General features: G+C 38.8%; 2 protein-coding genes across 2 annotated transcripts in view; one reads left to right on the top strand and one right to left on the bottom strand.

The window, feature by feature from the left end:
* The window catches only part of LOC109479493 (protein REDUCED WALL ACETYLATION 2-like), an 88,658-nt gene that overhangs the window by 23,570 nt on the left and 43,045 nt on the right, over positions 1-22,043 (top strand). Inside the window, exon 3 of the mRNA XM_019781459.1 lies at positions 7,038-7,097. The gene's annotated coding sequence lies outside the window, so the exon portion shown is untranslated. The remainder of the gene's footprint in view (positions 1-7,037; positions 7,098-22,043) is intronic.
* The window catches only part of LOC109479450, an 8,925-nt gene continuing 7,139 nt past the window's right edge, over positions 20,258-22,043 (bottom strand). Inside the window, exons 3-5 of the mRNA XM_019781415.1 lie at positions 21,290-21,488; positions 20,659-20,943; positions 20,258-20,460 (exon numbers count right to left, since the gene is read on the bottom strand). Of these exons, the coding sequence (XP_019636974.1) occupies positions 20,258-20,460; positions 20,659-20,943; positions 21,290-21,488 (687 nt within the window). The remainder of the gene's footprint in view (positions 20,461-20,658; positions 20,944-21,289; positions 21,489-22,043) is intronic.

The following is a 22,043-nucleotide window of genomic DNA, read 5'->3' as shown; positions in this document are numbered from 1 at the left end:
TTCGTGCATTTTTGAGAGGATTTCCAAGAGAAAATCAGAGATAAATTTTTATTCAATGACAAAGAGAGCAGTTTTTCTACGATTCCAGTCCATCTTTTCAAGAAAAATCTTGAACCTTTACATAAAATGTGGACCAAAAAGTGGACCTTTACATAAAATGTGGACCAAAAAGTGGACCTTTACATTAAAAGTGGACCAAAAAGTGGACCTTTGAGCCTTGTGGGGGGTTCTTCCGAACCCCCCGAACCCCCCCTGGCTACGGGCATGAACTGGAAAGAACAAAACATGTTTTGTCAAACACCTAGGGTAAGATTGGGAAAGCTCTCATTTTGTTCTCTAAATTGTAGAGGTTAACTTTTTGATGATGTTAGCATGCTTGCACATGGGTTGGTAAGAACATCAAAAGGAGTTGTTACAACGTTAGGATTTCTCAAGTTCTTTGCCTTGCATGTTAGCAACGAAATTCTGTGCCAAAGTTTTAATCTATGTACTGTGTTTTAATATCCAAGTGAATTAACGTTATAACAGTCTAGGCCTAGGAAAAAAATGTTGTGTTTCCTGTTTCAGTCCTGAAAAAATTTAGGGTCGGTAGGTAGGGATTGTCTTTTTGTTTTCCTTCTTTTGTTAGACTTCAGTGATATCTACATAGGGGTCCACCAACTTATACAATACAGTTTAACAAAGTGAAACTTGCATGAGGACACTTATTTTCAATGCCAATGTTAGAAAACCAATTTTACTATGTTTTATCACTCAGATGTCAGATCATGGAGCTAGAATTTAAGGTTGATCAGCTTGAAAAATTTATGTCCTTTGCAGGGGTCCACCCCCCCAAAAAAGTCTAGGGTCGGCAGGCTTTTGTAGGGAAACAGGAAACACAACATTTTTTTCCTAGGCTCTAGCAATATTTCTCAGAATGAGCTACAAATTTGGCAGACTTTGTATTATTATTTGAGGGCTTGAAAAAACAAATTGTTTTCTTAGGAATTAAGTCTTGCTTGTTTCTTAGCTCTTGACAAAATACGGGTGTGTCCAACCTACATGTGTGCCTAGGTTGTTTCAGGTGTGTGGTGTCCACTCAAACATATTTACAGGGAAGGTTACATACATTCTGCTGGTATAAAAGGACTGTGTGCCCAATTGTTGACAGAAAAACATCTGTAGTTTTCTCTGGGCTTAGTTGAGACACCTAGTAAAATATGGGCTGTGTGCATGAGGCTTAAATGTATATATTTTTTTTCGTGTACTACGTTTTTGAAATGCTTACATTGGATAAAAGAGAGAAGGTTTGAAATTAGTTTCTACCAGGCTTTAGAAGCCATTGGAAAGAGTACAAATTGGCCAAATAGACAGATATAAATGTACTAGTGTAGTAACATGTCTTTGTAGGTGGCAAATTATCCCTCCTTTAGCAGACCAACTCCCCTGTCTATCTGGTCAATTTCTACTCTTTCCAGCCACTCCCAAAGTCATGTAGAGAGTTTGAAATATTCTCTACTAACATGACTATATATATAAGGATGAACAAAACGTAAAGTGTTTTGAGATTGAAAGATTTCGAGTATAAGTTTTTTGTTTTGACACATGCATTGTTTAATGAAGAAGAAACTTTTTTTTCACTGCGAAAGAATACTCCACATTGTATGAATAAAAGAGCTGAAATACTTTGTTGCTCACTAAAAGTGTTAAAATACAGACATTCTGTGTCACAGGTGCTTTCTGTGAGAAAGTTAGCACTTCCATATTAGGGAAGCTGATATCTCCATGGCAACGACTAATTGCCTGTAATCATGTGGTGAAAATGGGCGGGAAGATGGACATGTGTGGTCATTGGTCGGACCATACCATTTTCAGAGGGAGGGCCACAAAATTGATTATAGCACTGCAGTTTTATACTTAAGACCAAAAAAGAAACATATTTTTCAGATTGTTATATCTATAATATTCATTTACACGTACTTCTAACCATTTAATATGTTTGGATAATGAGCTAGGATTAGGGTTTTTCTTGGTTTGAACAATCCTTCCTCCCCTTGATGATGCACAATATGGTATAGTCCAAAAGGGGGTTTGAGAGGTGCTGTAACTGGTACCAATCACTCTTGCTGTAGCTGTCAGCGGTACACAGGGGTCTGGGTTTAGGCTTGGTGATCTCTTCTAAGTTCTTGGTTCCTTTTCCTTCGGTCAGGTAAATACAGTCTTTAACTTCATTGTAGAAGCATTCTTATCTTACAGACTTTTAATGAATATAGAGACACTAGACACTACAGTACATGTATGTAGTTGTTGCATGTATGTACATACGTGTAGATAGTGAAGTTTAATTTGTTTTGGCAACTTTTGCACATTCTAGAAATTGACTATAGTTTCTCGGATTTGGTGCTTTCAAGTTGTCATCTTTTTTTCTAGAAAAATGTACAATGCATTTTACTTCTCTTACTAGCATTTTCTCTGCATAAAAAGTCTTGCATTCATTTTTGTTTCAATTGGAAATTATACTGTGTTGAAAACCCTGTTTCTGTTGAAGTATCATCATCATCATCATCATCATTCATCCTCCGTAGAGGTGGAGCATACAAAGTTAGTTCGCCACAACTGTCTGTCATACATCACTGAGAAAAGTTGAAGTATACTGTCTTTTAAAAAAAAAAATTCTACATGGAAAATGCACTAATTTGTCAGTTTTCATTTTCGTACCATTCTTTCCTGTAAGAAACCTTTTTTTAAAACCATTTTCTGCAGATTTTTATTCCATGAGAACTTTGACAAGTCCAAGAACAGAACTTTTACCACTAACTTGTGAAGTTCCTCCTTCCTGTGCTGAAAATGTCCTGGCCACAACATTAATTATTCATTACAATCAATCAATCAATCTGTCAACAAATCGACTGGATCACTGACTTGGAAAAGTAATGAGATAGGAATTAATACTGGTTATGGAAGATGATTTTTTTACGAATTATTGTAAGAAACAGAGGCGAGCAGTAGAAACAGATAAAAACCCTCTGGTCCCGGGCCGGGGTTCAAACCCACGACCTCCCGAGCACCAGTATTTCCAAGGTATTTTCAACATATTACAAGGTGATTTCAGGTTCTGAAGTTTGTTTTCAAATTCCTTATCCAAGTCATCACTTTGCAATGCAGGAATTTTATGGGTATCGTAGAAACTCATCAAAATGAGATGGTTTTCTTTTCCCTATTGGCAACTGAAATTCGGTTACACTGGATTGTATTTGAAACTAAGTGCTTTTTTGTAAAATGTGATGAAAAATAAAGCCTTTTCTTTGATGTCCTAAAAGTAGGTTAGGATCTCAATTAGCAAAAAAAAAAATTCTGAATTACAAAATAGTTTTCTTCCAGCATTGGATACTGAAATCAAATTGCTTTGAGTTACATCTGAATATACATGTCTTTGTAGAATGTAATGAAAAATCAAGCCCTGCCTTTGTCCTATAAATAAGTTAAGACTTCAATCAGCAAAAGAAAAAAGAAACAACAAAATTATTTTCTTCTAGTACAAGGTACTGGAATCAAATTATATTGGGTTGTACTAAACAGATTTCTATATCAAGATATCAGGAGCAAAAGTTTTCTTTTTATGCTACAAGTAGGTTAAAAGTGAACAACAGAATTGGTGAAATGTGTTCTCTAGTGTTAGGCCACACCAAGTAAATTTTATGGATGACGGCCGTGCGCACATTGATTTTGACCTGTTCCTAGAAAAAAACAACAAGAAATTCCGCTTCCTGTAACTATGACCAAAGAGTCACGACAGTACCGCAAATCGTCAGTGAAACCCGTAACGCGAAAACAGGACAGGACGACAACTGCTGTTCCACCTGATTTATTGCCGTTTTGATGATAAATAAAAGACTTCTTGCTTGTTACACTGTGTCACCTCATTCAATTTGTGTCCTAACATTTGTCGTCGCTTAGTATTTTTCTGATCTAGACCTCTTGTTTTTTAGGGCCCTTCTTGTTTTTTTTTTCGCCCTCTCGCATTAGATTTAGGGTCTCCAAAGGATGTCATCCATAAAATTTACTTGGTGTGGCCTTATAACAACAGCTCATTGTTAGACATGTGATAATGAGCTTATATGTGGATCTACTAGGCTGTATGTGGCAGTGTTCATAGCAGGGGTTGTTTATTCAGCCAGCAGTTTCCATTCTTCGCTATGTAAACATACTAATAGTCCAGGTTACCAGTAACCAAGGGGACATGAGGATTTGGGGGAAACATTTTGATCGCGTTTGGGAACTGAAATTCTCGCTGAAATGAGGAAACGTGTTGAAAACAGAGATCTGTTTGTCAGTGTTGAAATACGTGTGGGAAAAAGTTTCGAAGGGATGTCTTTCTTACTGTCCATAAGACTCCATTTTTTGGAAAGTGGTGCTGCAAAATGTTACGGTACGGTACACTTTTGTCATAGATTGTTGTAGGATTTTGATAGACTTTTCAAGCAGACGGTGACAAAACCAACTGCCTGTAACTATAAGGGGGCCTGCATGGGGGGGGACCCGTCAACACTCTACGCTAAATTTTGAGAGCTGGCTACGTATTACGCTGAATTCAGGAAATTTCTCAATTACGCTTTACGATAAATTCCAAGTGGCTACAACGCTCTACGTAGAATTAAAACGGCGAATACGCTCTACGCAAAATGCGCCAATTACGCTCTACGTTGAATTAGAGCGGTTCGTCTATGCTGTACGTAGAATCAAAACGGCCGATTACACTCTACGGAAAAGGGCATGTGGGCCCCCCTTACACAGTCTTTTCTGTGAGAAGACAGCTGAATTTTGTTAGCCTGGGTGCCATCCGATTTGTAACGGCAATGCCAAAAAAATTTTTCAGGATTTACCATACAAATCGGATGGCACCCAGGCTAGAATTTTGTAGGACACATTGTACGATCATACAATGTTTGACATGTGTCTGGGCCCTTAGCGGGAATGTTGGTCAAAGCTAGTTTTGTGGGAGTTAAGGTTTAGTTTGGGTACCATTCTGGTTACCTCATGTCTACCACTGACATTGTTGGTTATCATTACGGCTATCAAAACACAAACTTACCAGAATGGTATCCATAGGAGGGACTGTTGGAATGGGAAGCAAAACCAAAAAAAATATTCTGGATGAGGAAATCTGTCTGATATTGACATTTACTGCTATTTCGGTGCATATTTTTGTCATCATTTCAAACTTGAAGCATTTGAAATAACTTCTTAAAACAAACATGCGTAAGGTGTCTATTTATTTTTTGTGTTTTATTCTTTCTTATTTCATAAAGAATATTTCAAATGTCTGATTGAAAGGAATATTGCAGGCAGGTATGCAGAAAAAAGGATTTCGAGCCCTAAAGTGTTATAATGTCCATCTTATTTGTTCCTTATAGGAATATTGCAGGCACATACCTACATGTATGTTTAGTACTTTCGATAAAAAAGCATATCTTACAAAAAGAAATTACTATTAACAAGGCTTTCTTGTTGCTTTTCTCTACTTTCTATGTCAATGTTTTTTCTGCCGTACCAGACCCTAAAAGCTTGGCAAACATTGTGCTTTAATGAAAACGCTAAGAGGGTAAGTCACCGAAAATACCAGTAGCAGTTTTACAAACATGCCTTTTGGCTAAGCAGCTTATGTTGAGATTAGTGCCCCCTGTATTTTCTGAGGATTACTGCAGGCGGGACAATGCCATGTGTGGGATATGGCACCTTGCATCTGCTTGGATTAAAAAACAGTAATAAGCCTTATGTATTGTTTTTAGGAAAGAAAACATTGGAGTGCCATTTAGTCAGATGTTATTCTTCACGCTCCTTGTTTTGTAACATAAAAAGCCATTGTTTTTATTTTGTTCCAACATTATAATATTTCAGTTTAAAAGGTTTTATAACTTTCTTAGGTGCACTTCTTAAATTTGTCAAGAAGTTTTTCAACAAGTTTAATTTCAAAGACTTGTTGCAAATGGAATTAAATTGTATTCGTAAGATGCAATCCAAGCAAACCAGAGTACGACATATTTTTGTTTCGATTTGATGTTTCAAAGAAATTCAGTTTTTCTTAGTGCTGCATACTGGTTCACTAGACTTGGATCCAGACTTGTAAGGTTCAAGTCCAAAAAAAAAAAACAACTAAAAGTCAAAAACCGAGTCCAGACTTATTTAGTTATTACCAAAAAAAAAAAAAAAACATTTCACACACACATGTACCCCTTTTCTTTCACATACCCCTTTCTTTCCAAACCACAGTAATTTAGTAAAGCCTTCCGTAGATTGCAAAATCTGTGCTGCAAAATGAAGAAAACATTGCCATCGGGCATCATCAAGTACCGGCCTCCATGTTATGTGGACAAAGTTTTGCCCAAACAACATTGCAAAGTTGCCAGTATGCAATATTGTATATGCCACGGGTTTAGGTCTGGACTTACAAGTCCGGAATTGAACCTAAACCTCTGGACTTGAATCTGGACCTGAACCTAAATGTGGGTTTAGGTACATACATTTGTAGCACTAGTTTTTCTTCTATTAATAAAATGGCATCTTTCAGCATTGTTATCTGAGTGTGTACTCAACACAAGTTTGGTGTGATGCTTTGGGAATGTTTTAACTAGTGTTTTTGGATCTTGTTGCCGTCTCGCCTTTCAACACACCCAGATATCAGAACAGGAACAGCAGATTATCCAGATTAACACTAATCCTTTCAAGTGGGTCCAGCGTTTTTACCAAAGCCTCGCGCTCCTCATGTAACACACGTGATTGTGTGGAGGATGTGTACTGTAAACTCACTAACTTTTGCAGTGGTTTAATTTCATGCTAGGAAGTTTTCGCAGTGTTAAAATTCGCATTGGTAGCCATTCTGTAGTAGTACAGTAGTTACATAGTGGAAACTGATCTTCCTGGTGGGATGAATTTGTAGTGAAGACGTCACAATGAAAAAAAATACACAAAAAGTTTGGAGGTATACAGTACTGTCAAGCAAACTGTGTTGATGTGAGGGGTTCATTTCTGTTACTGATCATATGTTGTTTTTCTTGTAGGATTTCGTCACTTGAAAATCGGGACTGAGAGAAGAAGCTGTTGCAAGTGATACCTTTGAGGTAAGATATATTGTTTTTTTGTTTCTTTTCAGGAAAATTTCTGTTGGTTTGTTTGTTTGTTTGTTTGTTTATTAGATCTCCATTAGATTTACATGAAATCTATTCTTCCTGGAGTCACAAAATTACAATGAAACAAATGTACAGAACAGAACAAAACAAATGTACATGAAAGTAAAACCAACATAACAAAAGGTGTGAGTCTTAATAAAAAAAATAACATAACGCACACAACATTAACTGAAATCTGAACTTAAGTGAACGGGGAGAGGTCAGAGGTCATGGATGATGGTTTTAGCTTCTACAGCCTTTTTGGAATGCTGTTTTGATTTAAGATTTTATGGATATCCATATACTATTACTTATTAGCATTGGAGTATGATCATAAGATGCAATCCTAGCAAAGCAGAGTTCGACATATATTTGTGTTGATTTGATATATAGTAGAGGGGATTCATTCCTCAAGCTACCGACATCTTGCACACGCAGTCGTCCCTCAGTAAGACATCTGGAGCCGCATAGTTCCCGTTTAGAACTTTTATTCAGCCTGTCACACAGTGTGACAGGCTGAATAAAAGTTCTAAACGGGAACTATGCGGCTCCAGATGTCTTACTGAGGGACGACTGCGTGTGCAAGATGTCGGTAGCTTGAGGATTGAATCCCCTCTACTATATACTGTGTTGATTTGATATGTTTCAAAGAAATTCAGTTTTTTAGCATAAGTCATTGTTGGGGCCACACCTTTACACACACACGTGCGCACACACACACACACACACACACACAATCACATGCACGCACGCACACACACACACACACACACACACACACACACCAATGAATGAAGGACCCAATTCAAGTTTTGGAATACATGTCCATTTTATTGCATGAATAAACAAAAAAAAATTGCAGTTGCGTATCTTATATAGATACCTGACATTCCTCTTTGGATTACTTTGATTAATCCTATCTCTATTAGCCTGGTATCCAGACATATTATTATAGCTGCTCAGCTCTCTTTCATTCCTCTCCTATTTGCAGACAGTCTAGTTAGCTATAATAGGTCTGGATACCAGGCTAATCTTCATAAGATAAGAATCTCATAATGTTGTATATATTAGTATTAATGTCAACACTCACTTGCATGGATAGCAGTTTTAGCCTTGTTAACCTAATTATGCCCAACCCTATCTGTAGTCTATCAGCACTGTTAATCACTCTATATTTGCGGTAACAAAATTTCGCAGTCTGAGAAAAATGGACGTGTTTGCGGAACTATATATTTGCGTTGGCAGCAGGCGCAGAAGAAAAAAGTCAGAGAAGTGTTTTTGTTCGCAGTAATGATAAATTTGGGGTACAGAAGTGACAGCGAAAACCGTGAATATAAAAGTACCGCAAATATATGGAGATTTTACAGTAACCCCCATCTCTGTCAGCTGTATCACTACTATCAGTGTCTGAGCTGTCAACGCTCAGATCTAGGCCAATTAGACCTGTGGGAAACTGTCCTTAGTCATAACATTGCATCAAGATCTGGTATCTTGTGCATCAGATCTAAAATTTACGGCTCTATCTGGAACAGTGAAACTGCTCTCTTTTCTGTAAGGCATAATTTTACACATAACCAGCCTGCTCTATACAAGTAATTCTTAGCCTCTATCAGACTTTAGGAAGCGGCTGAAAAGAGATTAAATTAGCGAAATAGACAGGTTAGGCCAGGGGAGACTAGATAGACACAGACAATTAACGTTTTCAATGTAATGTGTTAGGAAGGTTCAGGATTATCAAAAATGGGTTATGAGCACCGAGAAATTTTGCAATACTTGTCATGCACTTTCTTCATAGACCAACTGTCAGTGATGTTTCAAGTTTGAGCGAGGTAGAGCAATGTGTTGAATTGTCATGTACAAATGTATATAAATGTATGTACATTACTTTGTGTTAGTGTACAATGTATTAAAAGGGGTGTATACAGTACTTGACTAATGTTGATTCTAAATGAATTAGGAAACAAAGCACAGTCTTTTAAAAAAAACTCAAATTCATTGTTTTTTAGCTTTCCAGTCTGAAATCCATGTTACTATCAGGAGGACAGTGTAGAGGTATGTTGTTGTCAAGATTTGGAACAGATTTCCTGTTAGATTTAGTCCAGATGCCTTCCAGGTCCCTCATGATCATCACAAAACTCATCAGCCACTTTGTAAGGCATTAGTGTGCAGGACACAGTAGCACTAGCACTGACTGTGATAGAAAACAGACATATACTCAACCTGCCAGGCACTGGTCTGTTTCCTGGTCTGGAGTCAGGATTTATGGAAGAAAAAAGGGTGAAGATTATCCCTTTAAACTGTAATTTCCAACACAAGAAATTGGACTTACCTTAACATTTATGACTCTAGTCTTTGTCAAGGAATGAGCAATCCACCACTATATATGATATGTGAGGTCACGTTATGCAGATTGTTTTTCAGTACAGCAAAATTAGTGGTTAATAGTGGTAAAGATTTAGGAGGAAAGTGGCGGGCCCTGAGAAAGCTAGTCAGCTCTACCCACCAGGTGCAAGAGGATTGAGTGAGTGAGTGAGTGAGTGAGTGAGTGAGTGAGTGAGTGAGTGAGTGAGTGAGTGAGTGGTAAATATTTAGAGTTTGTGGGTAAGACTAGAATTTGGGGGATAAACAGCCCAAGAACAACAAGAGTGTCTGCACCATGAGTGCATGGGGTATGCCTGTCAACTCATATTTAGAAATTAATGTTAATGTTAAATTCATGAGGGGTTATCGCTAAATGTTTGGGGAGCGATTTCCTTAGATTGTTCCATATTGTATTCATGGGGTGTCTGGGAAAACTATACACAACCGTCTGTCTCCTAATTTGCTTTCATTGCCAATTAACATGTTTCGCTGGTGGTAATAGCTTTAATAGACAATAAGCAACTTGGGTTTAAAGTTTATTAGGTATTGCCAATAATAACAAGCTAAGGGACGACGTAATTCCCAAGCTTGGTGCAGAAGCAATTTACCCGTGTCCCGTCTAATTATCATCAAGTATAGAAAAAATTTAATCGTAAAATTGATTTTTGGAAAACGCGAAGAGTTTGATATATGTATCAGTGCCAAGCCATAAGTAAGAATTAGTAAAAATGGATTTTTATGTCAATTCAGTTCTTGAAGATATTTGATGAACACTTTTAGTCATTAATCTTTTAAGATCACTTTAATATTAACATTTATAACTCATTTTTGCCTGAGTCAAGCGAGGAAATTATTGGTGTAAAGTGCTTTTCCCAAGGGCACAACATAAGCGTTATTCTACTGTTTAACAATGCCACACATGTAGACACAAACTAAATCTGTGAACCAACGTAACCTAAGATTATGGCGGAAACATAACAGGTCAATTGGCGTACAATCCCGGAGAAACGTTCGCGACGTGCGGCGCAGTCCCAAAACTCCGCAGCAATTAACCACCAAGGATCACGCGAAATCTTTCGCTATACCTTCCGCCAAACGATAAATGCGTCAATGTCACCTCTAATAAGTGGTAACAGGTTTCCAATATCTCACCCCCCCCTCCTTCTAGTCATTAAGTTTCTGATGTGGAATCATTGTTAGCTTAGGCATAATTATTTGATAAGCTATAATGATTGTATAAAGGAGTGTAGTGGGACATGATTACTAATGCTTGCTGTAAGGTCATATTAGTGGTTATGGTATGATTATTGTGCGATAGACGTATTATTTTATTTCTTTTTATATTGCAAGACACAATGTATATATAGCAGCCTTCATTGGCTAAAATTCTGTATGATTTACAATTTTAAGTAATCTAAAAGCAATAAAGATTCATACATAAGCTAAATATTACATGTACAAGCATTACAATACACACTTTTGAAATGTGTACATGGGAAAAAAGAGTGACTGTCCTTGGTACTGAATATGCATTCTTAGAGGAAAAAGGGAGACTTCATGGTACTGAATCTGCCTTTAACTGGAAAAAGAATGACTGTCCTTAGTACGGGAAATGCCTTCAACTGGAAACAAGTGTGACTGTCCTTGGTACTAAATGTGCCTTCAATTATGAAAAAGTGTAAGTTGTAACTGTCATTAATACTGAATATGCCTTTAACTGGAAAAAGAATGACTGTCCTTAGTACGGGAAAATGCCTTCAACTCGAAACAAGTGTGACTGTCCTTGGTACTGAATATGCCTTTAATAAGGAAAAAGAGTGACTGTCCTTGGTACTGAATATGCCTTTTATAAGGAAAAAGAGTGACTGTACTTGGTACTGATTATGCCTTCAATTAGGAACAAGAGTCACTATCCATGGTACTGAATATGCCTTTAATTAGGAAAAATTGTGACTGTCCTTGGTACTGAATATGCATTCAATTAGGAAAAAAGTGACTGTCCGTGGTACTGAATATGCCTTCAACTGGTAAAAAGAGTTACTATCCATGGTATTAAATATGCCCTCAATTAGGAAAAGAGTAACTGCTGAATTATATGCCTTCAGTTAGGGAAAAAATGACTGCCCTTGGTACAGAATATGCCTTCAACTAGAAAAAAAGAGTGACTGTATTTGGTACTGAATGTGCACTCAACTGGTAAAAAGAGTGACTATCCATGGTATTAAATATGCCCTCAATTAGGAAAAGGGTAACTGCTGAATATGCCTTCAGTTTGGGAAAAAATGACTGTCCTTGGCACAGAATATGCATTCAACTAGGAAAAAGAGTGACTGTATTTGGTACTGAATATGCCTTCAACTGGTAGAAAGTTACTATCCATGGTATTAAATATGCCCTCAATTAGGAAAAGAGTAACTGCTGAATATGCCTTCAGTTTGGGAAAAAGATGACTGTCCTTGGTACTGAATATGCCTTTAATAAGGAAAAAGAGTGACTGTCCTTAGTACTGAATATGCCTTTCATGAGGAAAAAGAGTGACTGTTCATGGTACTGAATATGCCCTCAATTAGAAAAAGAGTAACTACTAAATATGCCTTCAGTTTGGGAAAAAATGACTGTCCTTGGCACAGAATATGCCTTCAACTAGAAAAAAAAGTGTGGTTTTTCATGGTACTGAATATGCATTCCAATTGAGAAACACACGAGCATGTTATTTTTGTCCTAAATTACATCCTGCTCTGCTAGTCTCTGATTTAGGATGGTAATTGTACAGTATAGACCCCTGTGGCTAGATTTTATTGAAGAACATCAATAGATATTTTCAAAGTGTGTGTCGGCAGATTTATATTGGCAATTAAGAAGTTTCCTACCAGGCAATAAAAGAATTGAGATTTTGTTATTGCTAAAAGAGAGATACTATTTTGATAGAGAAGCATGTTTTCCAACTGAAAGGTAATTCTGTCTCCAGCGTTCTGTTATAAATATTGTAAATATATAGGTCTTTTGCTTTGCCAAAGCCTTTGGAAAATGCATAAGGCCATGTTGATTTGATTATATGGATGACATCCGCGCGCGCATGAATTTTCGGCCGTTTCCAAAAAAAAGAAAAGTTTTCAACCATACTGTAAATCGTACAAAACAGTTGCAAAATGAACAAAAATATACCATAAGTTACAAAAAAAATTAATAAAAACTATACCAATGTCGTAGAATGCCAAAATCAAACGAAAAAAGACGAAATTGTAAAGAAATGAACTTGAAGACTAGATTATTCGCCAAACCATATTCTGTGCCATTTGCTCAACCCTCATGACCACGTAGATTTCATAATGAAAAGAACTTTTTTTTTGCCAAACTTTTTTTTATTCGCACGCGCCGCCGCGCATCAGTTTTGGGGCTCCCGGAGGATGTCATCCATATAATCAAATCAACATGGCCTAAACAGAATCAGTGAGAAATTCACTATAAATTAGTATAATGAATAAGAAGAAATTCACAAATATTTTACAGAGGTATTTGATTTTTTTTGTCATGTATGTTCGTGAATAGTTTCATCAGGTTGGTAAGACAGAGTAAGAATTGTCAGAATTGCCCTGAGGAAGTTGACAGACGGTCACCGAAATGTCGGCTGAATAAAAGACTTGGTTGTGTAAAAAGAGTCTCTTTACTCAGTGTCATAGATGTCATAGCATTTCTCCTCTGGTCTCTCAGTCACTGATAAAAGCTAGTGGATACTATCTGAAATGCCTGACCGTTTCCAAAATCATATCCAGTTGCTTGAGTAACTGCTTTTTGGCGATGTTATATCATTGTTTCATCATTTTCATTTTCTATGCACTTTCCAAAAGTGCATAAGTCTCCCAAGATTTGTTACAACACAAAGGTGGTAACAGAATTTTATCAATTTCTCTCAAAGTTCAAAAGGTTCAGAAAACAGTTAACCTCCGTCGTGTGCTATCGACTTTCATGTTCAAATCAAAGTCACCCCTAAATCACCATTTTCACCATTGCGAAAGATCTACCACAGACTGCCTCAGTTCTCCCACTATCTTTCCAACTCATGATAGTCAAGGATTTTGAACAAAGAAAAACTATTTTCCCCTGGAACCCCCTGGACAGAAAAACATCTTGTACTAAGCTTCTATATCCCTGTAAAAAATCCCATATCACTCGTGTAAATCCTTTATTATTCTGTGAAATGTCATCGGTGGCTTGGAGTAGAGAAAAGGGGCTTTTGATCGCATCTGAGTTGTCCATTTGGTTGGCCTACTGTGGATTGAGGCTTCTTGCGTCAAGCACTTTAGGGTGTTATATGTTCTCAGTTTGATGTAGACCTGGATTTTCTTTGTCTGGCTGGTGAAGATATAGGCATAAATGTTTCTTCACGTAAGGTGGCACATATTCTGGAGCTATGCTACAAAAGGTGTAAGTATGTGTTTGTCTTCTGTAATGTTCTATTTTGTCTAGGTTATATTATATGTTCTCAGTTTGATGTAGACCTGGATTTTCTTTGTCTGGCTGGTGAAGATATAGGCAGAAATTTTTCTTCACATACACAGTACATGCGTATGAATCCATTTGGTAAACTCTATGTGCACTTCAATGTGTATGTACTATGAATGGTAAAATCAAGTCATACCTCACCAATGTATCTTCCAAAGACTGGCATTAGGGGAAAATTTGCTCTCGGTGTAACAGTTGGTTAATATGCTTCTTTCCTGACACATACACCAGCGTTCAGTCAAGAGGATTGTGCCTAATTCTTTCCGAGGCCTTGGACGAATAGATTTCTGTGTAAAATCGATGAGGATGAACAATGTGGTAATCCTAGAGCAGATAGGGAGAGGCAATCTCATCACGTTTGGATGCTGTCCTTTTCTTTCTAGCGTAGTTATTACAGTGTTTGGTGAGACTGTATTAGACACACTGTTAATCTTGTCAGCTTAGTTTTAGATCCAAACTGTGACATCGACAAGTTTTCGTGACAAGACTCTGAGTTGTATATATTAAGCCTTGCTTTACAGCGTGAGCTTGCATTGAGTTTCATTCCATGTATATCATTCCTAGTGGTTTTGGATTGCAAGGCCACACCAATTTAATTTCTTGGTTAACGGATTTTTGTAGAAAAATAATGGAGTGGGCGGGTGAAAAAAATAAAAACAGGTCTAGGCATCCTATTATGGCCCAAAATGGTACAATAGGAGCCATGAAGTCAACACACAAGGCTGGTTCAAAATTTAAACAATGAACTTTTCATGATACCATCGCATTGAAAGATGGAATAACTGTAACAACTAGGAAGAAAAAGACTGTTTTCAACTGTTCAGGGCAAAATATGAGCATTTTGCAGTCAATTCTGAATTTTTTTTTTTTGCAAATCAGAAAAAAAATGAAGCGGGTAAATCCGTTAACCAAGAAATTAAATTGGTGTGGCCTAAGCATGGTAAAGAGAATATTGAAGGTGACTTGTGTGTCAGTGTTGTCTTTGCAATGCATGACCATGCCTTTCAATGGAGGAAAGTTGAAGCCATATGCAGTACCAAGGACAGCTACACCTTCTCTCCATGAGTGCTGAATATTCCTTCCAATTAGGAACTGAACATTCTTTTGTTTTTTTCTCAATTCGATTGTAAATTCAGTACCATGGACATTCACTCCTCTTCCCATTTAGAAGGCATCTTGACACAAATGGTCAATCTTTTTCTCAATTTGCATATGTAGCACCTAGGGAGCTAGACTCAGTTTATGCAATCCAGGTCTGAAAAGATAACAAATTGAGATTCAGTTATGTATCTGCTCCTAGGTGGGTAAATCGTAAGTGATTTACACATTCATATCCTTTCCCATTTATGCTGTTAGGCCATGTTGATTTGATTATATGGATGACATCCGCGCGCGCATGAATTTTCGGCCGTTTCCAAAAAAAAAAAAAGTTTCCAACCACACTGTAAATGGTACGAAACAGTTGCAAAATGAGCAAATATATACCGAAAGTTGCAAAAAAAAATATTTGAAAACGATTCCAACGTCATAGAATGCCAAAATCAAACAAAAAACTAAAATGCAAAGAAATGAATTTAAAGAGTAGATTATTCGCCATACCATACTCATTTGTTCAACCTTCATAACAACGTGGATTTCATGATCAAAAGCAGCTTTTTTTTTGCAAAACTTTTTTTTATTCGCGCGCTCGCATCAGTTTTGGGGTTCCTAGAGGATGTCATCCATATAATCAAATCAACATGGCCTAAGCGTAGCCAAGAAACAAAATCCTCCTAAAATCTCTGATAGAGAAAATTGACTCCTTTTCCTGATGAGTGTCCTTGGCAGACGTAATAAAGAAGAAGGAACATCTAGCTGGGAGTGGTGGCTTCTCAGGTTTAGGCTACACCATCTAAATTTGTTGGTTCTCGGATTTTTTAGAAAAAAAAATGAAGCTACGGGGTGAAAAAAAACAGGTCTAGGCATCCTATTACAGCCCCAAATGCTACATGTATGATAGGAGCCATGAAGTCAACACAAAAGGCTGGGTTAATATTTAAACAATAGATTTTGAACTTTTAATCAAACCACTGAATCAATAGATGGAAAAACTGTAACAAATAGGAAGAAAAGGACTTTTCTCAACTGTTGGGGGCAAATTTTTTTTGCAAATAAGAAAAAATCCGAGAACCAATAAATTAAATTGGTGTGGCCTTAGGCCTAGAAAAAAAATGTTGTGTTACCTGTTTTCCGACCGACCCTAGAAAAAACTGCTGACTCTAGCCTTTTTTGTGGGTGGACCCCTGCAAGGGACATAAATTTTTTGAGGTGATCAACCTTTTCTAGCTCCATGATCTGACACCTTAGTGATAAAACATTGTACAATCAGTTTTTCAGCATTGACATTGAAAATTAAAGTGTCCTCATGCAAGTTTTACTTATATTAAAGTTAAACTGTGTTGTATAAGTTGGATCACTAGAGATCGCTGAAGTATAAGAAAAGGAGAGAATTAAAAAGATATCCCAACCTACCAACCCTAAATTTTTTTAGAACTGAAACAACAAACGCAACATTTTTTTTCTGAGGCCTTACCATGGTTGAATAGGATGGTATTGATTTGCGTGTATGTGTGGTGCAAGTTTTGTCAGCGATCAATGATGGAGAAAACCCATGTAGAATGCATGATGTGCGATTTGCAAGCCTCCGACTGTAAATCAATGTACTGTGGTGTTTTGAGAGAGACATGCTTTGACCAGGGGTCTTGCCTGCAACGTTGAAGATCAATTCTGACTGTCTAGGATACTGCGAAATCTCAACAAGGGGAAGGTCGATAATACTGTAAATCAGAATTTTTTCATGGTACTTTTATATCCAGTTTTTGCTGTATTTAGCATTACCGTGAACAAATAATTCGCTTTCTTTTTGCTGCACCTGCCGCCAGTGCAAACGCATAATTCTGCGAACATGTTCACAGACTGCAAACTTATGTTATCGCAAACATAAAGTAATTTACAGTACTGCATATTGTGAAATTTTCATGTGAGTGAGCTTGTCAGATTGTAAAAATGTGCTGTCTTTTTGTTTCATGTGAAAAGCCTAAAGCGACGGTCACAACCCGCCGTACGTGCTCCTGCGTGCTGTCTACGTGCAAAAACATGGGCAATCGTACGGCATCCGTGCGTGGTGAGTACCACCTCCGTACGGAATCCTACGGATTTGGGAGCACGCAGACACGCCGTAGAACTTTAAGTGCATGTAGCACTTTTTCTACGTGCGGTCTGCGGATTTACCACCCGTGCGTGCGAGTACGTGCGACGTGCGTGCCCCGTACAGCCTATGAGCGTGCAACGTACGGACTCCGTGAGTCTAACTTCACTATTCTCACGTGCAATTGCTGTACAGACAGCGCACGAAGCACGTGCGTGCCACGCACGGTGCTTGCATCATCCGTGCTTACTCCTCACTTCCCAGTTGACCTGCGCAATGACCACGCAGAACACACGTGCACCATACCAGGTGCTCCGCACGTGCAACGCACCTGATCTCTACAGTATATAAAGACAACTTCACGGGCGACTGCCAACTCGTCTCCAAGATGCCCAGGAAGGCTCAGAAGAAGACTACCAGACAAGACCCAAAGAAACGGGCCGCGGAAGACACCAGGGCGGCTAGTGATGATGAAGTTAACAGGAGGTGCAGGCACTTACAACGTGCGAGTAAGGAAACCGTGCATACGCCGCACGTGTATGTACGGCCTGTACGCGGCAACGTAGCAATCGCACAGAGATCGTGCGTTGTAAGCACGTACAACTCACTTACCACTTGCGCAACGTACGATGCACGCAACCGCTCATGGCCAGGGTGGCGTGCAGACCACGTACGTACACCTTGCGCAACCGTGCGAGTGACGTACTCCCTCGGCCGGCCACCCTACGTTTGCAGAAAAAACGTAGCAGACGTAGCCACGACAAAAACGTACGGACAAAAAGCACGCACGGCGAGTTGTGACCGTCGCTTAAGGAACAACACTATAGGCATGCTCCTCTAGGAAAGTTTTGAAATCTTGACCCTCTATAATGCTATTTCCTACATTTTGAAGGGCAAATGTTGCTCATAGACTACAATGACATGTTGGTTTTGTATGGTTTTACATGCATCCATTACATGGTTTTATATATTGTTCAGTAATGACTATTGAAGAGATTTGAGAGAAATATTCCTTTACTCAGCATAAAGACGACTTTGACAAATAGCATTCTTGGGTTACATCCAAGTACAAGTACATCAAAGGCAAGTAATAAGAAACAAGTGGTTTGATAAGAAACTGCCCCAAGCACAAGCTTTCTTTCTGCAATCTTATCTTTGCAAGGGTCTTTTGTCTTCTCTCTTCTACATGATAGTTGCTCAAGGTGAAGGTATTCTGAACATGGTTATAGTAAAATGAGCTAAGGTCACACCAATTTAATTTCTTGGTTAACGGATTCGCCGCTTCATTTTTTTTCTGATTTGCAAATAAAAATAAAAATTCAGAATTAACTGCAAAATGCTTGTATTTTGCCCTGAACAGTTGAAAACAGTCCTTTTCTTACTACTTGTTACAGTCATTCCATCTTTCAATGCAGTGCTACCATTAAAAGTTCAAAATTCATTGTTTAAATTTTGCACCAGCCTGGTGTGTTGACTTTCCTCCTATCGTACCATAATACTAGTAGTATGCCTAGGCCTGGTTTTTTTTTTTCCGCCCGCCCGCTCCATTATTTTTCTAGAAAAATCCGTTAACCAAGAAATTAAATGGGTGTGGCCTAATGTTGCATTATTTTACAAATAGGAGATTTTCAAAACTGATGAGAATGGCACACAACCAGTATTCTACATGTATTCTCTTCAATGTTTTTCAGTCTTTTGTCATAAATACAACAGTCACAAAAGTCCTAAAGGTTTTTAAATTCTTTCTACTTGTACTAGACTTACAATCAAATTTCTACATTTTATGTCTTATGCCTTTCAGCTTAGTGCTTTGTTAGCTGTATAAGCTAAAAGTTTTTAGACAAATTGAACTATTTGTATAAAGAGTCCTGCAAGGATTTGCATCATAAAAGACAACATAAGACTTAGTGCAATATCTTGATTCTAATCTCTATATTTTATCTGTTTTCTTGTACGAAAAGTCATAAAACTTACAAAATTACATCTTTGAAGATGATCTTTACATGGCATTTATGTTGAACTATATATGTGTGTGTGGAACGGAACTCAAGAAAACATTGGCATACAGAGATATTGATTATTTCAAACAGAAACAGATGGGACCTACCCTTCATTCCTCTTCGTAAAGCTCTCCCTGTCAGGTATTGGCAAGAAAATCGTCTGTTTTCCTAATGATCGGGTCAGGAAGTTCACATCTCGGGCTCTTTCCCATCGAACCAAAAATTCCCAATGCAATTAGACGTCATCAGAACGATTTTAAAAGCGGGGAGATCGCTATTGATGTCCAATGGCGGTAAGCCAGTCATTCGTCTTCGGGACAATTATGGTCCATTTTTAATGAGAAACAGGAACGGATGTATTTTCTTGTCTTACGTTGTCTGAGTTACAGAAATTGTGTTACGCCCGTGTTCTAGCCAGTCTGAATTTTTACATTAATTTTACATGTATGAGTGCAATTGCTTGTAGGAAACGCTGTTTTGCAAGGTTATCAGCTCTGTGTTACATCATTGAAAACTGAACTGAAGCATGGCCATACAAATGGCTCATTGGATTGAATACCAGATAGATGAAGCAAATTTGTTCAATGTTCTATATATGTATCTGAAATGGGAAACACAATGTATTTATCCTTTCATCTTACATGTATGTACATTGTAGCAAAAAATCTCTGTGCAATTGTGTGCATGTTTGTTTGTGTTGTTGATACACATACTGGTACTGGGGATATCCATCTGTACATCTAGTACATCTAGTATAGTCCCCGACCCTCAGACATGAGGATGGGACTATGTAAAAAGTAAAAAGGTACATCTAGAATTAGGATATGACAGACTGAATACTTTCTCAGGTTTTTACTAGCATTTTGATGAGCATTGGGCCATATCTTAACACACCAATTTTTGACAAAGAGATATTTGTCTGTCCTGAGCGGCAAAATTCCATCAAAGATAGACACTGGCTGGAACACTGAGAGAAAGTGCATATACATGTAATGTGGCAGCAGGTGAACAATTCAGAGCCTATTACTGTCTTTAAGACTATTCCATACCTGAAGGGGTCTCTAGTTGCTTGTGAGGAGGTCAACTGTCCATCGGCTGTCCACCAGCTTTTCTCTTAAGCTGTCCTGGAGATGTCCTGCAAAGCTTGTGAGATATGCTGTCCAGTTTGTGAGATGTGCTGTCAAAACTTTCACCTTGACCTTGAGGTGTGCTGTACAGTTTGTGAGATGTCCTGTGCAGACTTTCACGCTGACCGTGAGCTGTGCTGTACAGTTTGAGATTTGCTGTCCAAACTTTCACACTGACCGTGAGCCATGCTATACATGTTGTAAGATGTGCTGTACGGACTTCCACACTGACCTTGAGCTGTGCTGTACAATTTGGGAGCTGGATTGTCTAAACTTTCACACTGACCATGAGCTGTACAGTTTGTGAGAAGTGCTGTCCGGACTTTCCAGCTGACCTTGAGCTGTGCTGTACAGTTTGTGAGATGTGCTGTCCAGACTTTCACACTGACCATGAGCTGTATAGTTTGTGAGAAGTGCTGTCCGGATTTTTAAGGTGACCGTGAGCTGTGCTGTACAGTTTGTGAGATGTGCTGTCCGGACTTTCACACTGACCGTGAGCTGTGCTGTACAGTTTGTGAGATGTGCTGTCCGCAGTGTCTGGACTTTCACGCTGAGCGTGAGCTGTGCTTTATAGTTGGGGAGATGTGCTGTCCAAACTCTCAGGCTGTCCTTGAGCCATGCTGTACAGTTTGGGAGATGTGCTGTCCAAACTTTCGCACTGACCGTGAGCCGTGCTGTACATGTTGGGAGATGTGCTGTCCGAACTTTCGTGCTGAACTTGAGCCGTGCTGTACAGTTTGGGAGATGTGCTGTCCAAACTTTCACACTGACCGTAAGCCATTGACTGACCCTCTGATTTGGGGACCGGTTGTTTGACGTTTGTTGACTGTTGGTTAGCGACATTTGTAAGTGACGCATAACCTGCCCCAATGTTGCCTTGTGGCAGTGATTGACGCCTTGTTTGGGTGACCGGTTGTTTGACATTTGTTGTCAGTTGGTTAGTGATATTCGTCAGTGACATATAACCTGCCATTGTATGGACTCTTGGCAGTGACTGACTCCTTGGTTTGGAGAATGGTACTCGGTCTTCATCGCGGGTCACTGCGTATGACTGAAGCTGTGGCCCTGGGTCTTCATCGTGGGTCACTGCATATGGCTGAAGCTGTGGCCCTGGGTCTTCATTGATGGAGGTTGTCGCATACGGAAAAAGCTTGCCATTTTGTCCCTTCCCTGACACATCAACATAGGACACGGCATATGGTTGGATGTCATCATTGTCTTCTGCTGGCTGGATGTCATCGTTGATATGTACAGCGTATGGCTCAATGTCATTGTTGTCTTCTATTGGGTGGATGTCACCGTTGTCTTCTATTGCCTGGATGTTAGCAAAGGACGTTGTTGCGTACGGCGCAAGCTTGCCATTTTTCCCTTTCCCCGACACATCCATGTATGACACAGCGTACGGCTCAATGTCATTGTTGTCTTCAATTGGCTGGATGTCACCGTTGTCTTCTATTGGCTGGATGTTAGCAAAGGACGTTGTTGCGTACGGCTCAATGTCATCGTTGTCCTCTGCTGTCTGGTTCTGAGAAGGACTTGTTCGTCTGCCTGATGCTCGCAGTCCGGCAGAGTTTGAGTAGGCAACAGCGTACGGCTCAATCTTTTGGCTTCCATCTGTTCCAGCAGGGGCGTTGTGAGGGGCCAGACCTGTGCCGTGACGTTCGTACAAGTAGACAACAGCCCCCGATACCAACACCATCAGGAGGGGCACAACAACAGC

Source organism: Branchiostoma belcheri, unplaced genomic scaffold (assembly GCF_001625305.1).
Source record: "Branchiostoma belcheri isolate BF01 breed outbred unplaced genomic scaffold, Haploidv18h27 scaffold49, whole genome shotgun sequence".
Classification (NCBI taxonomy): domain Eukaryota; kingdom Metazoa; phylum Chordata; class Leptocardii; order Amphioxiformes; family Branchiostomatidae; genus Branchiostoma; species Branchiostoma belcheri.
Note: the sequence above shows the minus strand (reverse complement) of the source record. Positions and strands in the feature narration are given on the sequence as shown.